At 42.9% G+C, this 24,212-nt stretch overlaps 2 protein-coding genes and 1 long non-coding RNA gene across 3 annotated transcripts; 1 reads left to right on the top strand and 2 right to left on the bottom strand.

Moving 5' to 3' along the window:
- Positions 1 to 1,250: 1,250 nt before the first annotated feature.
- DHCR24 (24-dehydrocholesterol reductase) lies at positions 1,251 to 11,856 on the bottom strand. The gene is made up of 9 exons (XM_037404459.1): positions 11,535 to 11,856; positions 10,135 to 10,290; positions 9,581 to 9,686; positions 9,175 to 9,293; positions 8,821 to 9,084; positions 7,884 to 8,027; positions 6,739 to 6,936; positions 5,809 to 5,987; positions 1,251 to 3,507 (listed from the first exon to the last, which is right to left on the bottom strand). Exons 1-9 carry the CDS (start codon positions 11,763 to 11,765, stop codon positions 3,354 to 3,356), a joined length of 1,551 nt encoding a protein of 516 aa, XP_037260356.1. The 5' UTR covers positions 11,766 to 11,856; the 3' UTR covers positions 1,251 to 3,353.
- A 145-nt stretch (positions 11,857 to 12,001) lies between these two features.
- Positions 12,002 to 14,782, top strand: LOC119155767. The gene is made up of 3 exons (XR_005106834.1): positions 12,002 to 12,153; positions 12,628 to 13,728; positions 14,695 to 14,782. It is a non-coding gene; the product is annotated as an uncharacterized LOC119155767 (long non-coding RNA).
- Positions 12,921 to 20,298, bottom strand: LOC119155766. Its single transcript, XM_037404774.1, has 2 exons — positions 16,875 to 20,298; positions 12,921 to 15,643 (listed from the first exon to the last, which is right to left on the bottom strand). Exon 1 carries the CDS (start codon positions 20,296 to 20,298, stop codon positions 18,865 to 18,867), a length of 1,434 nt encoding a protein of 477 aa, XP_037260671.1. The 3' UTR covers positions 12,921 to 15,643; positions 16,875 to 18,864.
- Between the last annotated feature and the right edge of the window lie 3,914 nt (positions 20,299 to 24,212).

Genomic DNA, 24,212 nt, shown 5'->3' with positions numbered 1-24,212 from the left:
GAACATACAGCTTCACTTGAATTAGCAGTGTGAATGTTTATAAGCAGCTGGAGAGAAACAGGGGGAATTTAGTGTCATCTTTCCAAATTTTGTAGGATATTAAAACATAGAGGCGATGGAGAAACTGAAATTAACAGAGCTGTGTCAGTGGTAACAAGGAATGGCCATAAAAATGTACTGGGAGTACACTGGTTCACTTAAGAATTAAGCTTTATGAAGTCTCATTCTAGTGTTTAGACCAGACTGGAATAATTAAATCTAGGTGTAATTACATGTTAGTTGTGGTTGATTAAGTATGCTAATTAATCTACAGTTATCCTTTGGTGGGGAAGATAATTGAACACAGGTAAAATTGCACTGATTTAAGGAAATCCTGATTATTGTTCTAGAAAGGCAAGCAAGGGAGGAGGTAAGTCTCTGAAGGGAAAAGCCAGAGCAGTGACGGGGGCGAGGGCAGGCAGCAGGAACACCGCTGGGGTGACAGGCGAGGGCTGTGGTAAGCCAGGGCCAACACCAAACGTGATTAAAGGGCTGCAGGGCTTTGGCACCTGAGCTGCAGTTTCAGTGGGGCTGAGGCATTTGGCAGCCCAGATTTCAGGAGAAAGCCTGGGACTTCTCCTTGGGAAGAGAGCACTGGGAGAGGATGCACCAGCTGTGGCCAAGGGAGGGGCAGGCTTGCCTCTGACTAAGCCTACGGAGCTGCTGTGAAGGCATTTTCCAAGGAAACAGATGTAGGACTCCCTGAGCTGAAGAGCACAGAATCTTCACCCTCGCTTCTGTGACTGCTCGTTCAAAGGGGGAAGGTGAGAAGAATGAAGTAGCTCTCTGCGTCAATGGCTACAGCACCCAAATCCAAAATGCGGTTTGTCTTTCTTGGACAAAATACCACAGGGAAAGAATGAGGTGAGAGGTGAAAAAAACCCCCAACCCACCAGGATAATTGGCATCATGAGGCCATGTGGAGTTAGTGGGGCATAACTGAAGGGTTAAGGCTCTGCTAGAGTGTTTGTTTTGTACAGGTGTGTCTCTGGGCAGAGGTAAGTGTAGTCTCACAAACTTCAAAGAGATTCCTTCAAAGCTGTCTGAGGTGCCAGGGCCCTCATCTCCCAGCCACCTCACCATGCCTCTAGTCTCTCACCCAGGCAGCAGCACTTCCCAGTAATTGCCGACCATTTGTAACAACACAGTAAGCACCAGAAAGGGTAAACACAGCTGCTGAAAAGTAGGTAATCACCAGCCAAGGACACCACTTCGAAGCTGGCTAGATCTTTATTTTAAACAGCCCGTACAACCGAAAATCAAGAGCAACAGCAATTATGCATGTGCATGACTGATACAGTTACAGTACCCAATCACGTCATACAAACTTTGCCAATAAATTAAAAAGTGAAAAAACAAATACAGTGCATACCTAAAGATCATCAGTACATAAGTGAGAGAAACACAGCCTAAGTAAAAGTATTTGCATATCCTCTAGCTGTTTAACATCACCCTTTAAAAGCTAACCAGACCCATTCTTGCTCTGTGCAGATTATCGTACAAGCCCTGGGCTGAATCATCGCCTAGCCCCAGGGACAAGGACACAGCTCTTGTGTCACCTCCCTCACAGGGGCAGGAAGGCTGGTTACACCCTGAGCATCAGCGTTTGCCTCCCTGTGTACCCCGAAGCCTGGAACAGCGTAGCAGACACTCCTGGATCACTGACGCACCTCCACCTCCCACCTGGCTCCGCGGCTTGGGCAGCACTGCAGGTGCTCTGCACCAGCTGCGTCTCCCCTTGGCGGGCTGCCCCTGCTACCAGTCCCCTGCGTGGCATTTTCAGGGGTACCTTATTTGCACACGATTTGCCCAGCATGCATCACTGAGTAAACAGGCCAAGCTTATTCTTGTTACTGCTTTATCATTGGTTTCATCTGGACCATAAACATCCATCTATCAATAAATAAAATCATTGGTTTAGCACGCATATAAAAACCACACCGCCTCCCACTGGTAACTGTTTAAAAAGTTCTTCATGTTACCCCCTACACAAGCCTCAATAAAAAGACTTTCTTTTCCCTCAAGCTCAGTAAAGTTTCAAGTTAACAGTTTTAAGTACTGCTTGGACAAGACATGGGCTTCGGTTCAAAACATTTCCACACTTCAACACTTGACTGCATGAAGTCCACGACTGTGCCATTTTCACCAGCAAGCAGCAGGAGGGGGAAGTGAACAGTACTTGCTGTTGATTTCCTCTCCAGGTGACTGAAACAGTCCTTTTACAAAGCCTATCAATCTAATCCAGCTAAAAACGAAAAGCAAAAATGTCACTTGAGTCAGAACCAAAGCCTGTGCGTATCAGGATTCACAAGAGTTCTTCTTATCCATGGCCACTTGCTTTAAAAAATATCGTATAAACAAAGCCTTGACTTCCTTCTCCTACTGGCCAGGACAGAAGGGTGTGAAACAACCCACGTCTTCCTCCAACTCAGTATTTATAAGGCACTAAAATCAAGCCACAAGCAAAACGCCCCCAAACCCCCAAAACCCAAAAAAATCCACATAAACTGACCCACAACGAGTAAAAACTGAAATTAAAGCTTGGCTATATGAAATAGCAGCATTCTTTTCAGTAGTCTACAAAGCCAGAACGTTGACATTTTGGGGCAAAAGCCCAATGCACTGTTAGCCAATGACAAAGGACCTAAAACCTACATCCACTTACCCTTTATAATCAAAATCATTACAAATCTGATAGGCACAAGTAAAAAGCATTTTCCTCACACCTCCATGCTTCGTTTTGAAACTGAAGCCGCTGTTAGGGAGTTTTAACTGCTCTGCTGCGGTTGCAGGACCGTGTAAACCAAGCAGCCTGGTTCCACACAACAGCCAAAGATGACAGTACCATGGCTAATCTGTTCTACTGCTTACTGACCGGAGGCAAATGTTTTTAACATCGTGATTCATTTGACAATGCGTTCAGCTTTGGCACCTATTTCTGAGTCCTCCCTATCATTTCCAAAAGTAATGTTAAATATCTATAGTACACAGCTGGTGTAACTCCGGTATCTTCATCCTTTCCAGTTATTTTGCTTCTGCTTGGAAATAGATGAATTCATCTATGTCACTACATTAGATACAAAGGCTAGCACTTAAAGAGTTCTTAAAAACAATCACTTTGAGTTTGGAAAATTGGTTTTAAAGCATACGAAGAAATACTAAACATAAATTTATAAAGCAGGAATTCATACCTTTAAACATCAACAAGAATAAGCTTATTTGGAGAGCAATAAAGCTTTTTTTTTTAAAAGGATATACTGACTAGCTATAGGTAAATTAATCTTTCCCTGATTGCTTGATTAGATCATCCAGGCTCAGTGCCTCGCAGCTTTGCAGATTTTGTCATACACTTCTGGAAAGGCATCCTTGCAATTCATTTGCTCCCTCAGCTTGTGGTATAACGAACCATCAAACATATCCCAGAACTCCTCACGGGTCATATAGCAATCTGCATACAGCATCTGGAAACTGAAGAGGAGGGAAAAAAAAAAAAAAAAATCAATAGAGACAGAGATTCAATACTAATTGCACCACAAGACTTGAAACAAAATATTTAAAAAAAACCAAACAAACAAAACAGGGCAAGGTATGAATAGCAAATATTCACCAAAAACCCCCACGAAAAATGCTTTATAAAACCAAGCAAACATAATTGCTCATGTGGGTTACGCTGGGACACTCAGCCAATTATTTTGTGGATTTAACTTTACTGTGATCTCTTTTCCAAGAGGAAGTAACATGTACCGGTGAAAACAGCAGAATGCTGCTACAGTCATTTTGGTGAAGGGGAAGATGGGGAAAGAAATCAATTAAAATAACTGTTGCTTTTAACATATGGTTCAGAACACTTCTTTAGCCACCAGTGTATTGATACTTTCATTAGTTTTGCTACTACAAAGAGAAAAGAAGGACTAAAAAATGTGTATAAAGCAGTGGTTCCTGTTTGGACATCCGAACCATGGGCAGCCAAACCTTCTGACAACTTGTATTCCAACAACTTGCGTTCACAGAAACACAAGTCTAGAGAGAACTTCAAAAGTTCCCCCAAACCAAGAGTCCCGCCCCTTACACCAGAACCCACATATAACCTAAATCCTCCCTGACAAATACTTTTCTAACTGCTTTTGAAAGCCTGCTTTCCTTTTTCTCCCATTAAAAACCTTTTCATTCCAGCTTCCAAAAATGAGAAGTATTTTTCCTGCACGCTTTCTCATGATCCATGGAGGTGCAGTCACCGCGTGTCACAGTAGCCTGTGTTACAACATGCATTCACGGCACATGTAGCAATATGTTCTTTGACTTTTTAACAGTTCCTTTGAACTGTACATTACAATATAACCAGGAAGGCAAAAGTCTGCCAGATCAGACCAGGCCAAGAAGATAAATTTGTAGTGCAAATGAAGCAAAGTGTAACAAAGGTCCGTTTACAAAAATAAATGAAATCCCTACTTAGCTGTTGACTCTCCCTTACATCCATACTGTGCTCTCCTAAAATGCAGCTGCATGACACTACAGCAGTAAAACAAACTGTTACATAAAAGCTCTATTGTTGTGTGTGATTACGGAAGTGTAAGATTAAGCATTTATCCATTGTTCATTTCTTTGTGACAGGTAGAGAAGAGACAAAACTTTGCTAGTAAAAAGGTTTAAATTATAAGCTTAATTTCAAGTTAATTAAAAAAAGCTTAAAGTTCACTTTTGGTTGCTTTGTTCTCTGGCAGATCCTTATTGCAGCTAAAAGTCATTTACACTCTCCAAGTCATCTTGAAGCAGATTCACTGTTGTTACTCAGCCACATGGGGTGTAATCAGTGTTAGACTGAGAAGCAGGTCAAAACAGAAATGTGGATAAACTACACTGATGGTGTAAAAATACCTTGTAGTTGGTTTTTGTTCCTGAGAAACAAGCCTGTAACTGCTTCTCCACCGACACTACTACAGCAAACAAGGCTGGCAGGAGCCTGTGGCAGATGGTGGGTACATATCTCACGCCTACTGTGGTCCTATGTAAGAAGAATTGGGGCAGGGAAAAGGAAGCTATGGAAGCACAAGTTGTGAGGGAGGAAAGACTCCCACCACCGCACAGGGACTGCGGGGGAGAGTCAAGGCTGGCCTGGCTGTGCAAGGACACACCGGCGCAAGGACGAGGCAGAGCTGCAGCACGATGCTGCAAGGACTGCAGGCACCACAGCAGTCCCAAGGGCAGGCAGGCAGGGAAGCTGTCCAAACTTTAACAGCCTGTGGGATTCCCGAAAGGACTGTGGCCAAAACAGCACTTGCTCTGAACCGGCCTGAAACAAGTCAGTATGCGAGCTCAGCGGCTGCCTTCCTGAGGGCTGGGCTAGCCAGCCTGGCTGAGAGTGGCCACCGACCCACGCTGCCACCACCTCTGCACCGCAACTGGGTTATGCACAGACCTGCTGAGGTCTTTCCGCACCTGGGTGCATGGATGTATTTTGTTGCAGCAGAGGCTCGACTCCCAGAGCAGCCTGGAGCTGAAAGGATGCCTAGGGGACCTGAAGCTCCCAAACGCATTGCAAGAACTTCACCACTGCACTCGTTCATTTGGTTGGTTTTGCAATCAAATAATAAAAGCGAAATCATAACTAAAAATTGTAACATCAAAATTACTAATTAAAACTACTTTTCAATGATTGCGGTTGTTAAATTATTGTAACATTGAAGTGCCGTGGGATTAAGTAACTGGGATTAAACCACACGAGTGTAAATTACATGGCATTATTACTGTTCTAAGGAGTGGGACCCTTACCCATGCACACTTCTTACAAACTTCTCCATTTGCCTCATTGAAGCCCTGGCTTCAAATTGTTTCCTTTTGGGCTCTCCATAAGCTCCTATATCCACGTAGAGTTCTGTTTCATCCCCTTTCGGGTGGACCATGCCAGGATTATTGGGCAACATGAAAGGACATAACCAAAGAGGGTACACCTGCAGAAGTAAGAAAGTGCTTTATCACTTACTTTTAACAAAACAATCCTTTAAGATTTCTCTTAATAAAAGGTAACACAATGAAGAGTTAAGGGGACTTCTTCCCCATTTGCAACTGAAACCTACACAGCTCTTCCTTTCCAGCTGTCTTGTTGTGGTTCTTATCTGCACTTTCTAATGACCCTAAAACAAATAGATTGAAAGGCTCAGAAAATGCACTGTGTCCTGCTAGAATTACACCTCCTCCTGCTTAAATACCTGAAATGAAAAAAACCAACAAACCAAACCCATCCCTGATCCCTAAGCAACTGAACATATAATCTGAGTAAAAAGAGTTTTCTTTTCCAGGCCAGTCCAAAATGGAAATTGCCAAGTTTGTACTTCTTATACTAGCTAAAATAAAATCAGAAAAGCAAGAAAGGGAAATTAAGTCCTACAGTTGTGGTTTAGTGAGACCACTAGTCATTTCAGGTGAAAGAAAAATCAGTTTTAAGTTTTACCAAGTGATAAAAATCTTCTAGAAGTGTTGGCCTTCTACTGAAGTTTGAATCTAATTTTTTTAAATCTTTTTTTTTCCTAGAAAGCTGTGCTCACTTCTTCTACAGCCTTGCATCATAAACTCGCAAAGCACAGTACTCCCCAGGATACAACGACCTTTTACAGAAGCAGATTATTATGCCTTATGATCAACAGTCAGTTATTATTATACACAGTCCAAGATTCGCTGCATTTTAAAAACCTGTGTTCTTACGTTAAGGTCAGCGTGGAAGGTTTGGATAGATTTTTCAAGGCTCTTCATTGGCACCAACATGTCCTGTACAACATGGTGTTGCTCATACAGCTTTCGAATAGCTTCTCCTTGGGTGAGTTTCAACAAAGAGATTTTTGGAGGAACCATCCAGCCAAACAGGTAACGGAAAATGGGGTTATTGCCAAAAGGAATGATATCCTTTAAAAAGGAAAGAAGAAGTTTGACTTAAGATTGTGCAAGTGAACCAAAAGACAATACTTCAGAATTGTCAGAGCAATATTAAGCCAGATTTTCAATACATCTAACTGCTGATACTTTTGCTAAACTACTGTAATACAAATATGAACAAACAGGAGAGGCCTGGACTGAACTTAGGTACACAGCCCTGCCTAAACCTCCCTTAGTTATGACGACTGATTTTCAGTCATATGAATCACAACACACAGCCCCAAACACTTTTAGAGAATGAAGTTCAGAGAACAACAGGCTATTATCTTAAAACAGCTAAGGAAGGAGTGCATAAGAAGCTAAACTTACAGAACTCTTGCAAGAAGAAACGCATACAAGATCAGTTCTTCCAGGAATTTTAAAGCTGTAAAATTTAAAGTACTTCCTGCACAGCCAACTCCTGTTTAACTTCTCTGGGAACTGAAAGGATCCAGTATCTCACTCCAGACATTCAAAATGCAGCAATGGGTATCTTTTAGAATGCCAAATGAAGTCTTGCGTAAATGCACGTCACAAATACTTTTATGAAATTCAAATGACCTTACTGCATAATTACTATTCTGTGTTTAGGCAGGGTAAATTTTCAGCTGTAATTTCACATTCACGTTTTTTCCATCACCTGCCTTTGAAATTCACTTAGTAGGTCTAAAAGCTTAATGCTGAAATATGTACTTACGGTCTAAATTCAGAAAAGCACTAAGAATTTAGGAGGTTATGATACAATGCCTTATATATAAACAAGTGCCTTTGGATTTGTCTTGCCCAAATGCAGGGCTTACAAATTTGCCATGAACTTCACTGGTTTTTTCCGCCATGAAAGAAGTGTTGCTAAGGGGAGGCAGGTACATTGTACCTACAGTGCGAAAAAGCAGAGTACCTTCCTGCAGATTTTATTTTAATTTTGGAACTGGTCTTACCTGGAGCTCCCAGAAGATACTGCGTGTATGTCTATGGTAATAATGTCTAGCCGGGATGTATTCTACTCCGGTTGTGTCAGCTTTCAAATACTTCTCCACATGCTTAAAGAACCACGGCTTGTAGTAGTTGCCAATTCTGTTTATCTACAAGAAAACGTGCATTCACTAGTAAACACCAACACAGATAACAGTTACACCTTACTAGACAACATTAAGTATGTCCCCAAATTCCTTTACTGTGAAGAATCAATGTGACAGTCTGAGTAAGATTGTCACAAGAGATCAAGGGAGCCTTCATTTCTCCACATGCATGTCATCTTCTTACCTTTCTTGTCATTAAGGTTTAAATTAAAGAAGGCTTGCTAAGGCTTGCTTGTTACAAGCCAGCCAAGAGCCCATGAATGTGACAGAACTGGATTCCTAAAATACTGATCTCTCAAACCATCATTACTCCAAAGTCACATTATGACAGAGGAGAAACATCCAGGTTGAGGGTTGCAGTGAACAGTTAGTACGTCTCTCCTGTAAATGTCCCTCATGTGTTATACTAATATTAACTGTATTAAAAGCTTGCTGGGAAAGAGTTACTCTGAATTAACTGCGATTTAAAACAGCACTGTTCTGTACATGAGAAAAGATAATTCTCTTCCTCCTTAGGTGCTGGAATGAAAAGGCTGTAGACTAAATTATTTGCTAGAATAATGAAATCAGTGGGTCATTTCTTATCGATTGAAGAGATTTAGACTACAGACTGCATGATAGTAGCAAAGAGCTGCAGTCTAAAGTATTCTGATGGACAGATCTAACTTTTAGTCCCACATTAAGAGGCTGTTCCAATCTTATAATGATTCTGGTTTTATATTGGCATACAGTATAGCTTCAGTTAAACTTTGGGGGCATTTTTTTTTTACTTTGTGAGTAACTTCACTTTAGTTACCTTGCTTTGCTCAGCTTCATCAGTCAAGACTCCTGTCATGATGACTGCTTCTTCCAAAGAATACAGAAGTCCTTCCACAAAACTGTTCTCCTTTTTCTTAGATTCTTCAGTAAACTTTTCACAAATCTTCTGCAGTCCTCTCACAGGCTTATAATGTATTTTGACATATTTCTTGGCAGGAATCATTTGTATTTCTGCTGCAACCAGGAAACCCAGAGTACCACAAGACCAAGGCACTGCATAAAATAGGTCTGAATTTTCAGTCTGCAAAAAGTATGTCATACCAAATCATATATCCATACTGACAACTGTCAACGACATTGTAAATGATAGCAAAATAACATTTTGTCTTACTGGTGAACATCTCACAAGGCTTCCATCAGCAAGAACAAGTTCATAGGCCACACAGGTGTGTTGAAAAAGTCCATAGATATGAGACGAAGACTCAATGCCAGTTCCCATGATCAGGCCACCTTGCCAAGAGAGCACATAACAAATCTAATGAAACACACTCCAAAATGCAGGTGGTTTTATGAGAACAAAACCCCACTTTTAAGCTCTGGGCAAGACTTTCAAGACTATTTTAAAAAAAGAAAAAAAAAAAAAAAAAAAAGGGTTAAGTGCCTATAAATACCACAACAGAACATAAGGTTCAACAGAATATTTCTAAAGCCTTCAAAATAATGCAACGTTACTGCATAAAAAGCTAATGAAAATGCAGCAAAATCAGTGAGTCTCTCATCATCACAATGACCCTTACCTACTGTAAGATCATCAAGCTCTGGTACCACTGGAATAGTCCAGCCCATGGGATTCAGGTGTGCAGTCAACTGGCCCATGGTCACCAAAGGTTCTACACAAACAACCTGAAAAACAAAAACAAAAAACCCCCACCACCACCACCCCCAACCATAAATTAAGTGTTCACCATTAACAATGACAACATACGGCTAACTGGATTGTACTTCCATCTGTTATCAGAATTCAGAGACTTACTTTCCTAAGAGCGCTACTAAAAATAGTTGAAACTATTTAGTGATTCCTCCTCTGCCTCAACATCTTGTTGCTCAGTCCCCAGAACCATAAATCAATCTGGTCTTTTAGACTTCAGCACATAAAAGCTAAGCAATTCCATATGCTGGGTTTTTTTGATGGAATGATCCAAGCACACATTGTAAAACCTGAAATTTGACAGGTCTACTTGCTACAAAAATCCTTTGTTCTTTATGGAATCTAATTGCCTCTTCAGCTACAGATACAGTAGAAAAAGCTGTAAACTTCATTATTATAAAAGCTTTGTGATGACTTTGTTACCTGTCTTTCAGTGTCCACTTCCAGAACATCCATTAAGTTGATCATGATGTTCTTATGAATCTTCTTATACTTCCCAACACGAAGTGATACAGTCAACCAGCCAGGCCGGCCAGTGCACATGTATCTTTTGCTGCCTTCGTTTTTCCATTCCCGAACCTGCAAGAGGTAACAAGTGAACTGACACTGTCAGGTGCACATGTTGTCAGTAATATGTATCAGAAACACTCTTCCTTCACTGTGAAAAAACATTCAGAAATACTGTTACTCCTCTACATGCACGTTACCTGCAAGTAACAATGCCTGGATGTCTCTAAGTTGAGCAGCGACACTTTGGAAGTCTCTCTGCAGACCTCTGAACTTCTAAGTAAAATACCACCAGAGGAGTCTAGTTATATAACGGAAGCATTTCTAATACCTTGAGGCTTTTGGGGTTTTTTTGGAGACAGGATTCAGAAAACTAGCAAGAAACTAACAAGGAGTTTTAAAAATCCACAGGAAAAGCTATGTGCTAAGGGAGGTATTATCACCATCATAAATAATCTTAGTTCTGTGAAGGTTAATAAGCAATGCCTCCTCTGAAACACACAAAAAACAGTCTGAGCCTGCAAATGAACAGGCTAAGAGAGAAAAGTTGAGACTGAGAACGTGTAAGCCAAACACATGATCCCCTAATTTTGCAAAGCCGCAATGGTTAACATCTGGAGAACAAACCTCAATTATATAGCATTTTCTTCAAAGCTCAACCGCTACTACAGCTGGTGATAAAACCCCCAACCTCGAATCCTCAAAGAATAACTCCGTGCACATTAATATCCACCCGTATCTGCAACGGACACGAGAGTCACAGAAGAAAACAGAAGAAGACGTGACAGAACTGCCACAAATACCAGAGAGCGCAGCAACACGAAAGCCACCTGCGTTTCTGGGTGGAGGAGGAAAAGTTTTGGCTCCCCTTTGATCATCTCTCGGAACTAACAAGGCTGAGAAGCGGGATGTAAGGGGTATTAAAGGGCGGTACCGAGCCCACCGTTAGCAGACCAACATTTTCACGGTACAGACGGGCGCCCCGGCCATGCACAGCGCTCGCCACGGAGCAGCCTGCAGCCCAGCGGCCCCACAGCCGCTGCGGGGACCTGCCAGCGGTTGGCGCCGCAACTTGGAGCAGAGTTTCAACGGGAAACAACCAAACAAACCCCTGAAGGGCCGAGACCCCCGCCGGCTGGCAAACACCACCCCCCACCCCCGGCTCCGGCTGCCGCCCCGGGCTCAGGGCCGCGCCGCCAGGCCCCGGGCGGGCACGGCGGGGGGGGGGGGGGGGGGGGGGGGGGGCGAGGGCCAGGCTCCCGCGGAGCCGCCCCCCGGCCCGGCGGTGGGGGTGCGGGGCTCCGGCCGGGCCTCACCTGCGCCTGGATGTGGCGGACGCGCTGGGCGTGCTGCCGCGGGGCGCTGTGCAGGCGCCAGACGGCCCAGGCGCGCAGCTGGTAGTAGACGTCGAAGAGGATGGAGAGCGGCAGGAGGAAGAGGCAGACGAAGACCCAGCGGTGGTGCACCAGCACGGCCTCCAGCCCCCGGTGCCTCACCCACAGCAGCAGCAGCAGCAGCCCCGCGCCCAGCGACCACACCGGCGACATGGCGCCTGCCGCCCGCACGCGCTCCCTCACGGCCGCCGGGACCCCGCCATGCCGCGCCCGCCGCTCGCGCCCTCGCCGCCCGGCCCCGCCCCGCCCCCCGCGCGCCCGCCCCCCATTGGCCGCGGCCGGCCGCCGCCGTGAGGCGACGGGCGGGGAGCGGCCAATAAGAGAGCTCCGGGGAGATCGGACCAGGCGCTGAGGGCGCCGATTGGCTGCGCGCAGCGGGCCCCGCGCTCCCCTCATCGCCGCGGCCGCTGGCCCCCCCGGCCCGCCGCCCCCGCCGTGAGCGGTGAGGTGTGCCCGTCGGGCGGCGGGGGGACCCCGGCCGGGAGGTGGCGTGCGGCAGGGTCAGGTCCCCGGTCAGGGCCGGCCCCCCCGCCGGGGCTGGGTGCGGGTCATGAGGCAGGGGACAGGGCCCGAGGCAGGGCTTGGGGGGGGGTGTAGGGCAGGGAACACAGGGCCTGAAGGAGCGGGCAACCCCCAGTCAGGGCTGAGGGGTTATGCCGGGGGGGGCAGGCCCTTGGCAGTTGTGTGGTGGGGGTGCTGTGGTGGCCGGTGTCCCTCGACCAAGGGGCTTGCACCGGCTGCCTTCGCGTTGGGGGGCAGGAGCAGAACAGCTCCGCGTGCCCCTCTTGTGCGCCCCGGTGGTGGTGGCTGAGGTGCCAGGGGACCTGGCAGCGCGGGTGTCCCCTGCGGAAAGTGCCGTGCAGCCTGCTTCCTGGGAGGAGGGAGGATACCCCCCTCCAAAACACAGCTTGCTCTCCAAAACCTGGCAGAAAGTTCCTCTCCACAACGGAAGCGCATGAGGGAAGATTATAAAGTCTGTGAGGAAGATAAAGCTTTTTTTTTTTTTTTTTTTTAGGTAAAATCCATGATGTCCCTGAAGAGGTGTGCTGTTTGAGAGGACAGTGGCCGAGGTGCCTTGCAGGCAGTGACCACCCCAGGAGATGCTGGCGCAGCGCAGAGCAGGGTCCCTGGTGCTGTCAGGGACCCTGCAGTGGCAGAGGGACCTTGCAGCAGCACTGCTGGGTTTAAGAGAGGAACGTGGTGTCGGTGTTGCGTGAGGACCCTGCCACAGTGAGGTAGCACACTGATGTGTCACATAGTGCCTCTTCCTCTTTGTCAGCAGGACAAATACCTTGTTACCGAAATCTGGGAATAAAGAACTTATCAACATCAATGTGATGCAGATAAGCAGACACTTCTTTATTAACGGCCGGGTGCGCGAGTGAGTGCTCTCACGATCAACGCACACCAAGTTTCAAAATCGTACACCTTATCTAGGACTTACTCATACATATTCATTAACTATTCATGCATAAACATAGTATCTCCCGAAAATCGTTAACATACTCTCCTCCCATATCCGATTCTGCGCAGTAAAGGTTAGAAAGGTCTGGAAATGGGTCTGGGGTATTATTCGGGTAGGTGGTACATGAGTCTGTGGTCGCGTTGCCCCCTGCCGGAGTTACCTTTTACCTGCATTCGCTGTTTCTTGGCGGGTAACTACAAGTTGCTTCATTCCACTCTCCCCGGTTCCCATTAATTCTACATTCTGACATCTCAATACATTCTCCTAGGCTACACATAAACACTGCATCCAACCATGAAACTGTTATCTAAGTTCTAAACATTCCTACTAGGTGATTCTGACCAATCCCTTCGGCCTTGGTACGGGGCTGTACAGAGGTTTTCATAGTAGCTGTCGGTTGCTATACAAACACAAATTCCACTAAAATATTTCTTATAACTCTATATTCCTATTTAAAATCAAATATGGTTAATTAATTCAAACTAATAGCAGATATGTAACATTTCCCCCCTTTGAAAGTGTTGAAAATTATTTCAATACTTTCACATTATTTACATAGCATTTGTTTCAGCATATTTTGGTGGTGGACTGTATCCTCATGGAATAATTGGTACTTCTCTCATGATCATGCGATGAACTGCAATTCTGTTGGTAAGTTGTTTCTTCAGACAGGCATATAGCAGCATGATCATCAGAAAGACAATTAGTAACAGAAACAGAGTTTTGATTATCCAAGAGCTTACATTCCATCCTAATTTGCTAAAAATTTTTCTCAGCCAATCTCCTGACATATTTTCTCAAATTGATTCTGTTTCCTTTTCAGTTTTTCCTAGTAACTCCAGATCATGCTCCACATCTTGAGTGACATTTGGAATATGAATACAGCAGTAGTCCAATTTATCCTTGAGATATCCACATACCCCGTGCTCTTTAAGTAGGAGCATATCTAATGCCATTCTATTTTGTAAAGTCATCTTGGAAGTCGCCTGTAACTGTATATTCAATTCCTTAAACCCTTTCTTGGTGATGTTTATTAACTTTTCTACCTGACCTGTTAACTGATAAAGCCATTCTCTGTTTCTATACGAGGCTGTAAGATTCAAAAGTGATTCAAGAGCCCAGCCAATTTTTACTCCTGTTGATGGTTCGTTCCAAGTATTATCATTTGTATCAGACCTCTTGGTTCGTTTTAATTTTAAACTTTCCAAGGATCCTTTAAATGGTGATTTCTTCCAAATCGGGCACAATGTTGGCATGCCTAAAGTAATTTGTTTTACCTTACCATCTAATGGTAAATGAGTTGTCCAGGTTCCATCACTTAATGCCCAAACTAAATGTCCTGGACTTTGAATGGTAGATTTTCTGCAACTAAACAGAGTTCCTTTCCTGGGTGTAAATGTGCTGGATAAATTGAGAGTATTCTTAAGACCTCGGCAAAAACAACCATATTTTAAAGCAGCTGCCAAAGGAGGAATTCTTTGAATTATTAAGTCTGCATTGCTGCAATCGTACACCCTTTCACATTTCCACCATGGCACTATTTTATTCTCCTTCTCTCTAAATGAAGTTGCTTTATCATTGAGTGAGAGTAAAACTGCAAAATCTTTTCCATCACAGGTAAAACACCAAGGAGTTCTGGCCATGTACTGAAATTGAGAAAATATGGACATGGACCATATAGAGCCCCATTGTTCTACTAATTACGTACCTTGGCCATTTTTGTTACACTTCCATTCCATGATACTTTTGCTCACATTGGTTTTAAGTTGTTTGTCATATGAACACCATCCTACTGGGGATTTGGACCCCCAGGAAGAAGAACTTGAGCTATGGCACTAGGTCAGGATCCTGTTATAAAATCATAATTCAGTAGGTTTTTTACAATCTGTTTCTTTACCTGGCGACTTCCACTGTTTTTTGATAACCTTTACTTGTTCATACCATTGAGTTACTGGCCTTTGTTCACAATAAGTGGTCTCATTTTTATGTTCCAGATTGGTCAGATTCATAGTTAAAATTCCCTGTGGAATAGATTCACCTACTGTCCTTGGTATTGGTAAACAAGCAGTAATCTGCGTAACATTCTGCAAATTGGCAAATCCTTTAATCAATCCTAACATCAAGTATTTCTCAAATGTTTGTTTGGGAATGTTAATCACTTGTTCTGTTTCTAGTTGTCTTTTGTTTCTATCCACCAAGTCAGCCCATGATCCTACCAGCACTACTTTCCAGCATAAAATCCAAAGAACAATCAGAAGCTGATATGATAAATTAGACATGTTTCAGAGTCAGTTTTAAAGTCTTTGGGTCATGGTTAACAATCTTCCATGGAGTAGGTGCTTTCTTCACCTGAGTATAATTATCCAAGCATCTGATTCTGCAATCTTGATAGCTGTAAAGGTGGTTAACAGTATCTGGAAAGGTCCTCTCCAGCGCTCCTGCAAAGGTTCGGAGGTCCACGTTTTCAAATAAACATAGTCTCCTGGTTGAAAGTCATGCACTGAGTTTTCCAGGGATAAAGGTTTATTCCAAATTACTGCACTCTGAATTGCAGCCAAAGTTTTCCCTAGAGAAAGCAAATAGTTATACACATCTCGTTTTCCTTTTACATGTATGTTTGTATTTGGTTCTGGAGACTTATATGGTTTTCCATATAATAATTCATAAGGACTGACTGAGGTTCCACTCTTTGGCTGTACTCTAATTTGTAGTAATGTCAATGGAAGTGCTTGAGGCCATTTTAGATTAGTTTCTTGACAAATTTTACTTATTTGTCCTTTTAAAGTCTGATTCATCCTTTCTACCTTCCCACTAGATTGTGGCCTCCAGGACGCATGTAAATCCCAAGCAATACCCAATACTGTGCTAATACTTTGGACTATTTTGGCAACAAAGTGTGGACCTGTCAGAAGAAATTCCAATAGGAACTCCAATTCTTGGAATTACTTCTTGTAGTAACCACTTCACTACTTCTTTTGTTGTGTGGTGTGACAGGGAAGGGCTTCTGGCCATCCTGTAAAAGTATCAACCCCCACCAGGATGTACTGGTACCCATTTTGTCTAGGTAACTCTGAGAAATCTACTTGCCAATAATCTCCAGGTTCTGTACCAGATTTTAACCTACCCATTTAGACTCTTTTCTTAATCACTGGATTATTTTTCAAACATACTTCACATTTTGAAGTTATCATTTTAGCTAATCCTAACATTTTAACTGATACTACTTGTTTCTGTAAAGAAGTTACTAAGGCTTCTGCTCCCCGGTGACATTCCTGTTGTCTTGTTTGGATTACTTGTCTCATCAAAAGAGGTGGAATTATTACTTGTCCATTAGGAGTTACCCACCATCCAGCTAGGTTTTTCTTAGCATTTAATAACTGACCTAATTTGTCATCTTCTTAATATCTTGGCTTGTCCCTGGGAAGGGTTACTGTTTTAGAAGGAATTACTGCCATCTGTAACGTTTGTTTCTTTGCTACCTTTCTTGCCGTTTTATCGGCCAAATTATTTCCAGCAATTTCTTTTGTGTTCCCGATTGGATGTGCCTTACAGTGCATGATTGCTACTTGATCTGGTTTCTGAAGTGCTTGTAATAATTTTAAAATTTCCTTTTGATGCTTAATGTTTGATCCTTGAGAGGACAATAGCCCTCTTGCTTTCCACAAAGCCCAGAGAACATGCACTACCCCAAAGGCATATTTTGAGTCTGTCCAGATATTTACTTTCTTTCCTCTACTTAATTCTAAGGCTTGAATCAAAGCAGTAAGTTCTGCTTTCTGGGCTGAGGTGGTACGCACCAGTGCTCTTGTTTCTATAACAGTGGTATCCGTTGTTACCGCATATCCAGCGTATTGGACTCCTTGCTCCATAAAGCTGCTTCCATCTGTATATAATTCCCAGTCTGGTTGCTCCAATGGTAAATCCTTCAGATCTTCATGACTGGAATAAACATACTCGATAGTAGCCAAGCAGTCATGTTCCAGTTGTCCTTCTTCCTGTATGGAGCTTAAAAACACTGCAGGATTTATCAGGTTAGTTGTCTTTAGAATCACATCATCCTGTTCAGTCAGTACCATCTGGTACTTCATCATTCGGCTCGGAGACAGCCAATGTCCCCCCTTTTGTTCTAAAACAGTTATCACCATGTGTGGGACATAGACTGTTATTGTTCTTTGCAAGGTCAATTTCCGAGCTTCTTGTATGAGCATTACTGTTGCCGCCACTGCTCGAAGGCAGTTTGGCCACCCTCTACTCACTGTGTCCAGTTGTTTGGAGAAGTATCCGACCGGTCATTTCCAGTTTCCTGACTTCTGAGTTAACACACCCAGTGCAAGGCATTGTCTTTCATGAACAAACAACTGAAAATCTTTGGTTAAATCCAGAAGTCCCAAAGCAGATGCAGACATTAAGGCACGTTTTAACTCTACAAAAGCCCTTTGCTGTTGTGGGCCCCATACAAAGGGAGAATTCTTTTGGGCCTTATACAACAGTTTAGCTATTAGCCCATAGTTTGTAATCCAAAGGCGACACCACCCTGTCATTCCCAAAAACGCTCTGAGTTCATGAGTATTTCTCAGCTCAGGTATACTGCAAATGGTTTCTTTGTGATATTTTCCTAATTGTCGCTGCCCTTTTGAAATCTCGAAGCCCAGATATATCACAGTCTGGTGGGCTATTTGGGCTTTCTTCCTGGATACCTTGTACCCATTTAGTCCAAGAAAATTCAAGAGGTCAATAGTCACCTGTATACAAGTAAACCTTTCTTCTGTAGCAATCAGTATGTCATCCACATATTGTAAAAGTAAATGTCTGGGCCTTGATTTGTCCTGTTTCCAGATTTCAAGCTCCTTTGCCAGCTGGTTTCCAAAAATTGTTGGACTGTTTTAAATCCTTGGGGTAATCTTGTCCATGTTAACTGCATCTTTCGCCCAGTTTGTGGATTTTCCCATTCAAAAGCAAACAGTTTTCTGCTTCCCTTTTCCAAAGGTATACAAAAGAAAGCATCTTTCAAATCAAGCACTGTAAACCACTGATAAGTGTCCTTTGATGCTGTTAACAACGTATAAGGATTTGCTACTACAGGATAAATGTCCTTAACTATTCGATTTACTGCTCTCAGGTCTTGCACTAACCTATATTCACCCGAGGGTTTTCTGACTGGTAAAATAGGAGTATTATACTCAGATTCACATTCTTCCAAAATTTTGTACTCCAGAAATTTATCAATCAATTTCTTTAGTTCCTGTCCAACTTCTGGTTTGATTGGATATTGCTTAATTTTTACTGTCCCTGCTCCTTCCTTTAAGTTCATTTTGACAGGCTCTGCTAGTTTTGATTTACCAGGAATATCTGTTTCCCATACTGTAGGATCACTGCAGAATCCACCTCTGGTGGAATTTCCTGCTCCTTTACCTTTTCTTGTATCATCAAGATTTCTCCCGTTTTTGACTCAGGTATTTTCAAGAAAAATTCTCCTTCCTCAAAAACAATTTGTGCATTTAATTTGGATAACAAATCCCTTCCTAACAAGGGTACCGGACATTCTGGTACATACAAGAATTCATGTGTAATTATCTTATTTCCAAATTTCAAATCCAGGGGGTGCAGGAATGGCCTGTTTTCTTCTTTCCCTGTTGCTCCTATTATATTGGCTGTTTTTGCTCCAATTTTTCCTTTACAGGTATTTAATACCGAAAATGTCGCTCCTGTATCCACTAAAAATTTAACTTCTTTTTCTCCCAGCTTAATTATAACCAGAGGCTCAGCTGGGTTCCCCTCTGGTCCCCTTCAATCATCTAAAACCATTACTTTGGCTATCTCCTGCTGAACATTTCTATTTTTAGGACAATCCCTTTTCCAGTGTCCTTCCTCCCTACACAAGGCACACTGATTTATTCCTAAGGGGGTATTAAAATTCCGATTACCACAGTTCGTAAATCCTCCCCTTCCATTGAGCCCTTGTCCTTTTCCTCTGCCTCTTCCTCTGCCTGTCATCTCTGTCATTATGGCCAGTAATCTACTTTTCCTGATTTTTCTTTCTTTTTTTTCTCTGTTGTAATATACTTTCCATGCTGCCTCCAGCATTTTATTCAAACTTCTTGAATCTTCTCCCTCAAGTTTCTGGAGTTCCTTTCTTATATCTGGTGCTGATTGGCTCATAAAAATCAAAGCAAATTGTATCTGAGCTGCCTCTGTCTCCACTCTCAAATCAGTATATTTTCTGGCAGCTTCCTTCAGTCTCTCCAGGAATGTTGAGGGAGATTCATTCTTATCTTGTCTCACTTCATATAATTTAGACCAATTCAAAGATTTAGGCATGGCATGTTTAACTCCATATAAAATCCATTTCTGATACCGACTCAGTCTTTCTCTGTGCCCCACATTATTTGGATCCCACTGCGGATCCCCAGATGGGAAATTCTGCTCTAATGTTCCACCTGTTGTTCCACTCAACACAGCCACTTCTGCCTGTGCTTTGCCAGTCTTTAATACCATCTGCTTTTCTGTATCATCCAACAAATTATTCAGGATCACCTGTAAATCATTCCAGTCCGGGTTCTGCGTTCTGATTATAGTATCTACCACTCTGCCCACTCTTTCAGGATCTTCTCTATAAATTCCTGCTGCCTGTTTCCAAGCCATCAAGTCCATAACTGAAAAAGGCACTTTCACATACACTGGCCCATTATTACCAACTCCCTGTCGCAGGGGAGCTATTGTTTGTGCCTGTTGTCGAGTTCTTCGGGAAACAGGGTCCCGAATTGCAATCTCGGACAGTCCCTCCTCCACATCCTCTATTCCACTACTTTCTGGTTCCTCCACCTGTTCCTGTTCCCTATATTCTCGACCCAGATTCCTTTCTCTCCTAGGAGGGAATGTATCTAATTCTGGTCCTTCATCAGTTTCAGAGACAATTCTCTTCTTCAAACAATCCTTTCCAATCTCACAAGTTGAACAACATTTTTTCACTTTCTTATTATCAGAAGTTATAGCCATTATCAAATTATCTCCACTAGTTAGCTTGCATTCATTCTGCCAATCCCTTCTCTGTCTTAAGTAAAAGAACAAATCTACATATGGCATTTCACTCCATTTCCCCTGTCTTCTACAGAACAGCATTAACTGCAGAGTAGTGTTATAATTCAGTGTCCCATTCATGGGCCACTTTTCCTGATCATCCAGTGTATACAGAGGCCACCAATTATTACAATACTCAATCATCTCTTTCGCAGATCATCGTGTAAATCTCCCCAATGTGCCAATAAACATCCTAATGGAGAATTTTTGGGATTTTGTCATTTGCAGCCAGATTACCCATACTTTTACTTTTAAACAAATGAGTTAACATAGATGCCATGGTATAATATAATCACTTTACAATACAATATACAATCACTCAAATCTGTCACTTCGATCCGCGGATCCGAACTCCACACTCGCTTTGTGCTCAATTGCACGTCTCACCACACTCACACTTTTCCACAATTGTTACCTTAAATAAAGGTATATAACACAATATTACACACTCCTTAATTCTTACTCGGTATACAATCAAAGAAAATTAAAAAAATTCCACAAAATAACACATGAAAAAGTTCTAACTTCTTGTTAGAGGTGCTACCTTTGAGAACACTATAGCATATAGCTTCTCTTGTCTCCGCAATCCACTATTGTCCAACCCTGCGCAGCTTTCGCCACGTCTGATAGGCAGACATATACAGTGGGACTCTAACCCACTTACTTTAGTGGGACTCTAACCCACTTACTACAATTACACACAAGAAGTGTCTTACCAAAATCCAGGGAACGTCGCGAAGAGCCTTATGGATCGGGGATCGATGGGTATCCCTGAGAAATCCTCAGTGCTGGCTGGAACCGATCAGGTCCCCGACTCCTCCAGTCTCTCTCAACGAAGTCCCATCTGGGTTGCCAGAAAGTGTTACCGAAATCTGGGAATAAAGAACTTATCAACATCAATGTGATGCAGATAAGCAGACACTTCTTTATTAACGGCCGGGTGCGCGAGTGAGTGCTCTCACGATCAACGCACACCAAGTTTCAAAATCGTACACCTTATCTAGGACTTACTCATACATATTCATTAACTATTCATGCATAAACATAGTATCTCCCGAAAATCGTTAACATACTCTCCTCCCATATCCGATTCTGCGCAGTAAAGGTTAGAAAGGTCTGGAAATGGGTCTGGGGTATTATTCGGGTAGGTGGTACATGAGTCTGTGGTCGCGTTGCCCCCTGCCGGAGTTACCTTTTACCTGCATTCGCTGTTTCTTGGCGGGTAACTACAAGTTGCTTCATTCCACTCTCCCCAGTTCCCATTAATTCTACATTCTGACATCTCAATACATTCTCCTAGGCTACACATAAACACTGCATCCAACCATGAAACTGTTATCTAAGTTCTAAACATTCCTACTAGGTGATTCTGACCAATCCCTTCGGCCTTGGTACGGGGCTGTACAGAGGTTTTCATAGTAGCTGTCGGTTGCTATACAAACACAAATTCCACTAAAATATTTCTTATAACTCTATATTCCTATTTAAAATCAAATGTGGTTAATTAATTCAAACTAATAGCAGATAATGTAACAACCTTTTCCTTTAGCTGCCACAGGAGATACTTGGGAGCAGCAGGCTGGGAGGGGTTGCTGCATCAAGGTTCAGAGTTCAGCTGTGGCAGGCAGCCATAGATTAGAGCAGGGGTCCTCAAACTTTTTAACCAGGGGGCCGGCGTGCAGATGAAGTGGCAGGCAGTCATCTGCGGCTGCTTGGTTTCCCCCCCCCAAACCCCTGGCGTGGGGGGGGCTGGGGGGGGTCTGTAAATACCAGGGGCCGGATTGAGGACCCTGGGGGGCCGTATCTGGCCCGCGGGCCATAGTTTGGGAATCCCTGGATTAGAGTCTCCTTCAGACAACTTCAGAGGCTTTGTTTTGAACCCTGTCCTTTTTTTTTTTTTTTTGTCCCACTGCTTTTATTGAAGACTAGTCTGAAACTTCACAGCTCTGATATTTGGAAATGGTCTCCTCATTCCCAGCCTAAATTTATTCATGGCCAAATTATATTTGTTGTGGTTGTGCCTAGTCTGCCCACTAGCTCTTTTCCTTCTTACATCCCAGTTGATGTTATCTGCTTTTATTTACTTATTTGTCTGCTGACTGAAATTATGCATGGAAAAGAAGTTTCCCGTGCCCTACGACAGGTTATTTTAACCTCTCTGAAGGAGCTAAGTAATTATTCTTGATTTGAGTGTGATCAAGTGCAGGACTTGTTGGATAACAGCATCATTTATTCATAAGGGAAGATTTATACCTTCAGTGTAAATACTGTTTTGAAATTGGTTTTATGAAGACCTATTAAAAGCGTTTATGATGTTTTCCGTGTAAGGCCCTAGGCAGAAAGAAGGGAGTAGGTGAGCTCAATTGAGGTGTGAAACTGCTTTAAAACAAAAAGAGGAGTGAATAACCGTTTAGATTATGATGAAATTGCCTGTGTTGCAGTGCATACAGCAATGCTCAGCGTAGAAAATACAGGAATCAGAAGGGGATGAGGGAAGGGGAGACAGATATTTTAAATGCTGACGTTTTTCAATTTTAATTATTATAGGTGTGAGAAAACATCATCCAACAATCTGTGTAGGCTTAGGAAAACATCATCTGCAAATCTGGTTTGGAAGGCTAAGGTTCCCTTGGTATCTTTGTATGACTAAAATCCCCGGTCTCTTCAATTAAATTATCATTTTAAGTGTGTTTAAGCTGTTAGTGCTTCTTAAAAAAGCAGCCTTCTTCCTCTCCTCCCTCCCCCTCCTGCCATCCCATCCACCCACTCATGCTGTTCTGGGCACGCTGTGCAGTACAAATGCTTCTGCTGTCACTCAGTAAAGCAGGCTGGGGAACTGATCTGACTGAAGAAATGAACTGGGTTTTAAATCGATTTTTTTTTCTCCCTGGCTCAGCTCTCTGGTGAAGCTCACCCCACACACACTTGTGTAGGTGTGGTGCAGTGAGCAGAGCGGGGACCTCTCGTTGTCCCCGCCAAAGGTACCCATCTCCTTGGTGAGAGCGCATCACAGATTGCCCTGCCAATACTGTGCAGGACTGTTCATTACCAAGCAGGACTTAGTAATAACTGTGCAAAGACTTTTGGACAAAGAAAGAATGACAAGGTTTGTCTAAGGAGACAGCTAAAAAGGGCTTGATAATAACGCACAGAGCGTTTGAGCTACGGACAAATGTAGGCTGAAAACGTAAGAAAAGTATCAAGAGGCATTTCAGTGTGTTACAGATTTGCTAATGGTTAGAATTAATTAACTTCATTTGATTTTATAAAATAATTTTAATAGAAATATAGAGGAATAAGAAATATATTTTAATGAAACTAGTAGTTGCACAACAAAAGCTGCTATGAAATCCTCTGTACAGCCCTGTACCAAGGCCAAAAGAATGGGTCCGAATCATTGAATAAGAATGTTTAGAACTTAGATAACAGATTTCAGATTTTAGATATTAGTCAGTTAGAGATTTCTTTGTATTTGATTAGCCTTCTGTAGGTAGAAAGTGTATTGAGATGACAGAATACAGAATTAATGGGAACTGAGAGCAACCGAATGAAACAACTCGTAGTTACCTGCCAAGAAATCATGAACTTAAATAATTGATATGAATAAATTGTGTGGAATAGGGGCAATAAGTTAAGTGTAAATATATTTACTCAAAGAATGTAGGTATAGTAATTAGGTCATGTAACCATATAGTTTGAAAGAAATAATTAATGAAATAACTAATGAAAGAAGGAGTCTGTTTTTCTCTAACTTTCTCTAACAAGGGGCCTGTTTATAAGTTCTCTAGAGGGAGTGACTAAAAGAAACAAGAAGAAGAAACAGATGGTCGACAAGGACATAAATTAGCTCAGACCAATAAGAACACTGCAAACTTGCAAGACCATCACATTCCAGGCAAAGGGTGAGAAGTACACCATGAGGAAGACCTACGGCCTTCCTCCCAAAGACCACTGCCCACGTCCCGGAGACCCCTGCCCACAATTCTTGGAAGAATTTGCGCAAGCGCAAAGGACTGATAAGCTAATTAACATACGAAGCGAGAGTATGTTAATGATTT

This window comes from Falco rusticolus, chromosome 11 (assembly GCF_015220075.1).
Source record: "Falco rusticolus isolate bFalRus1 chromosome 11, bFalRus1.pri, whole genome shotgun sequence".
Lineage (NCBI taxonomy): Eukaryota > Metazoa > Chordata > Aves > Falconiformes > Falconidae > Falco > Falco rusticolus.
Note: the sequence above shows the minus strand (reverse complement) of the source record. Positions and strands in the feature narration are given on the sequence as shown.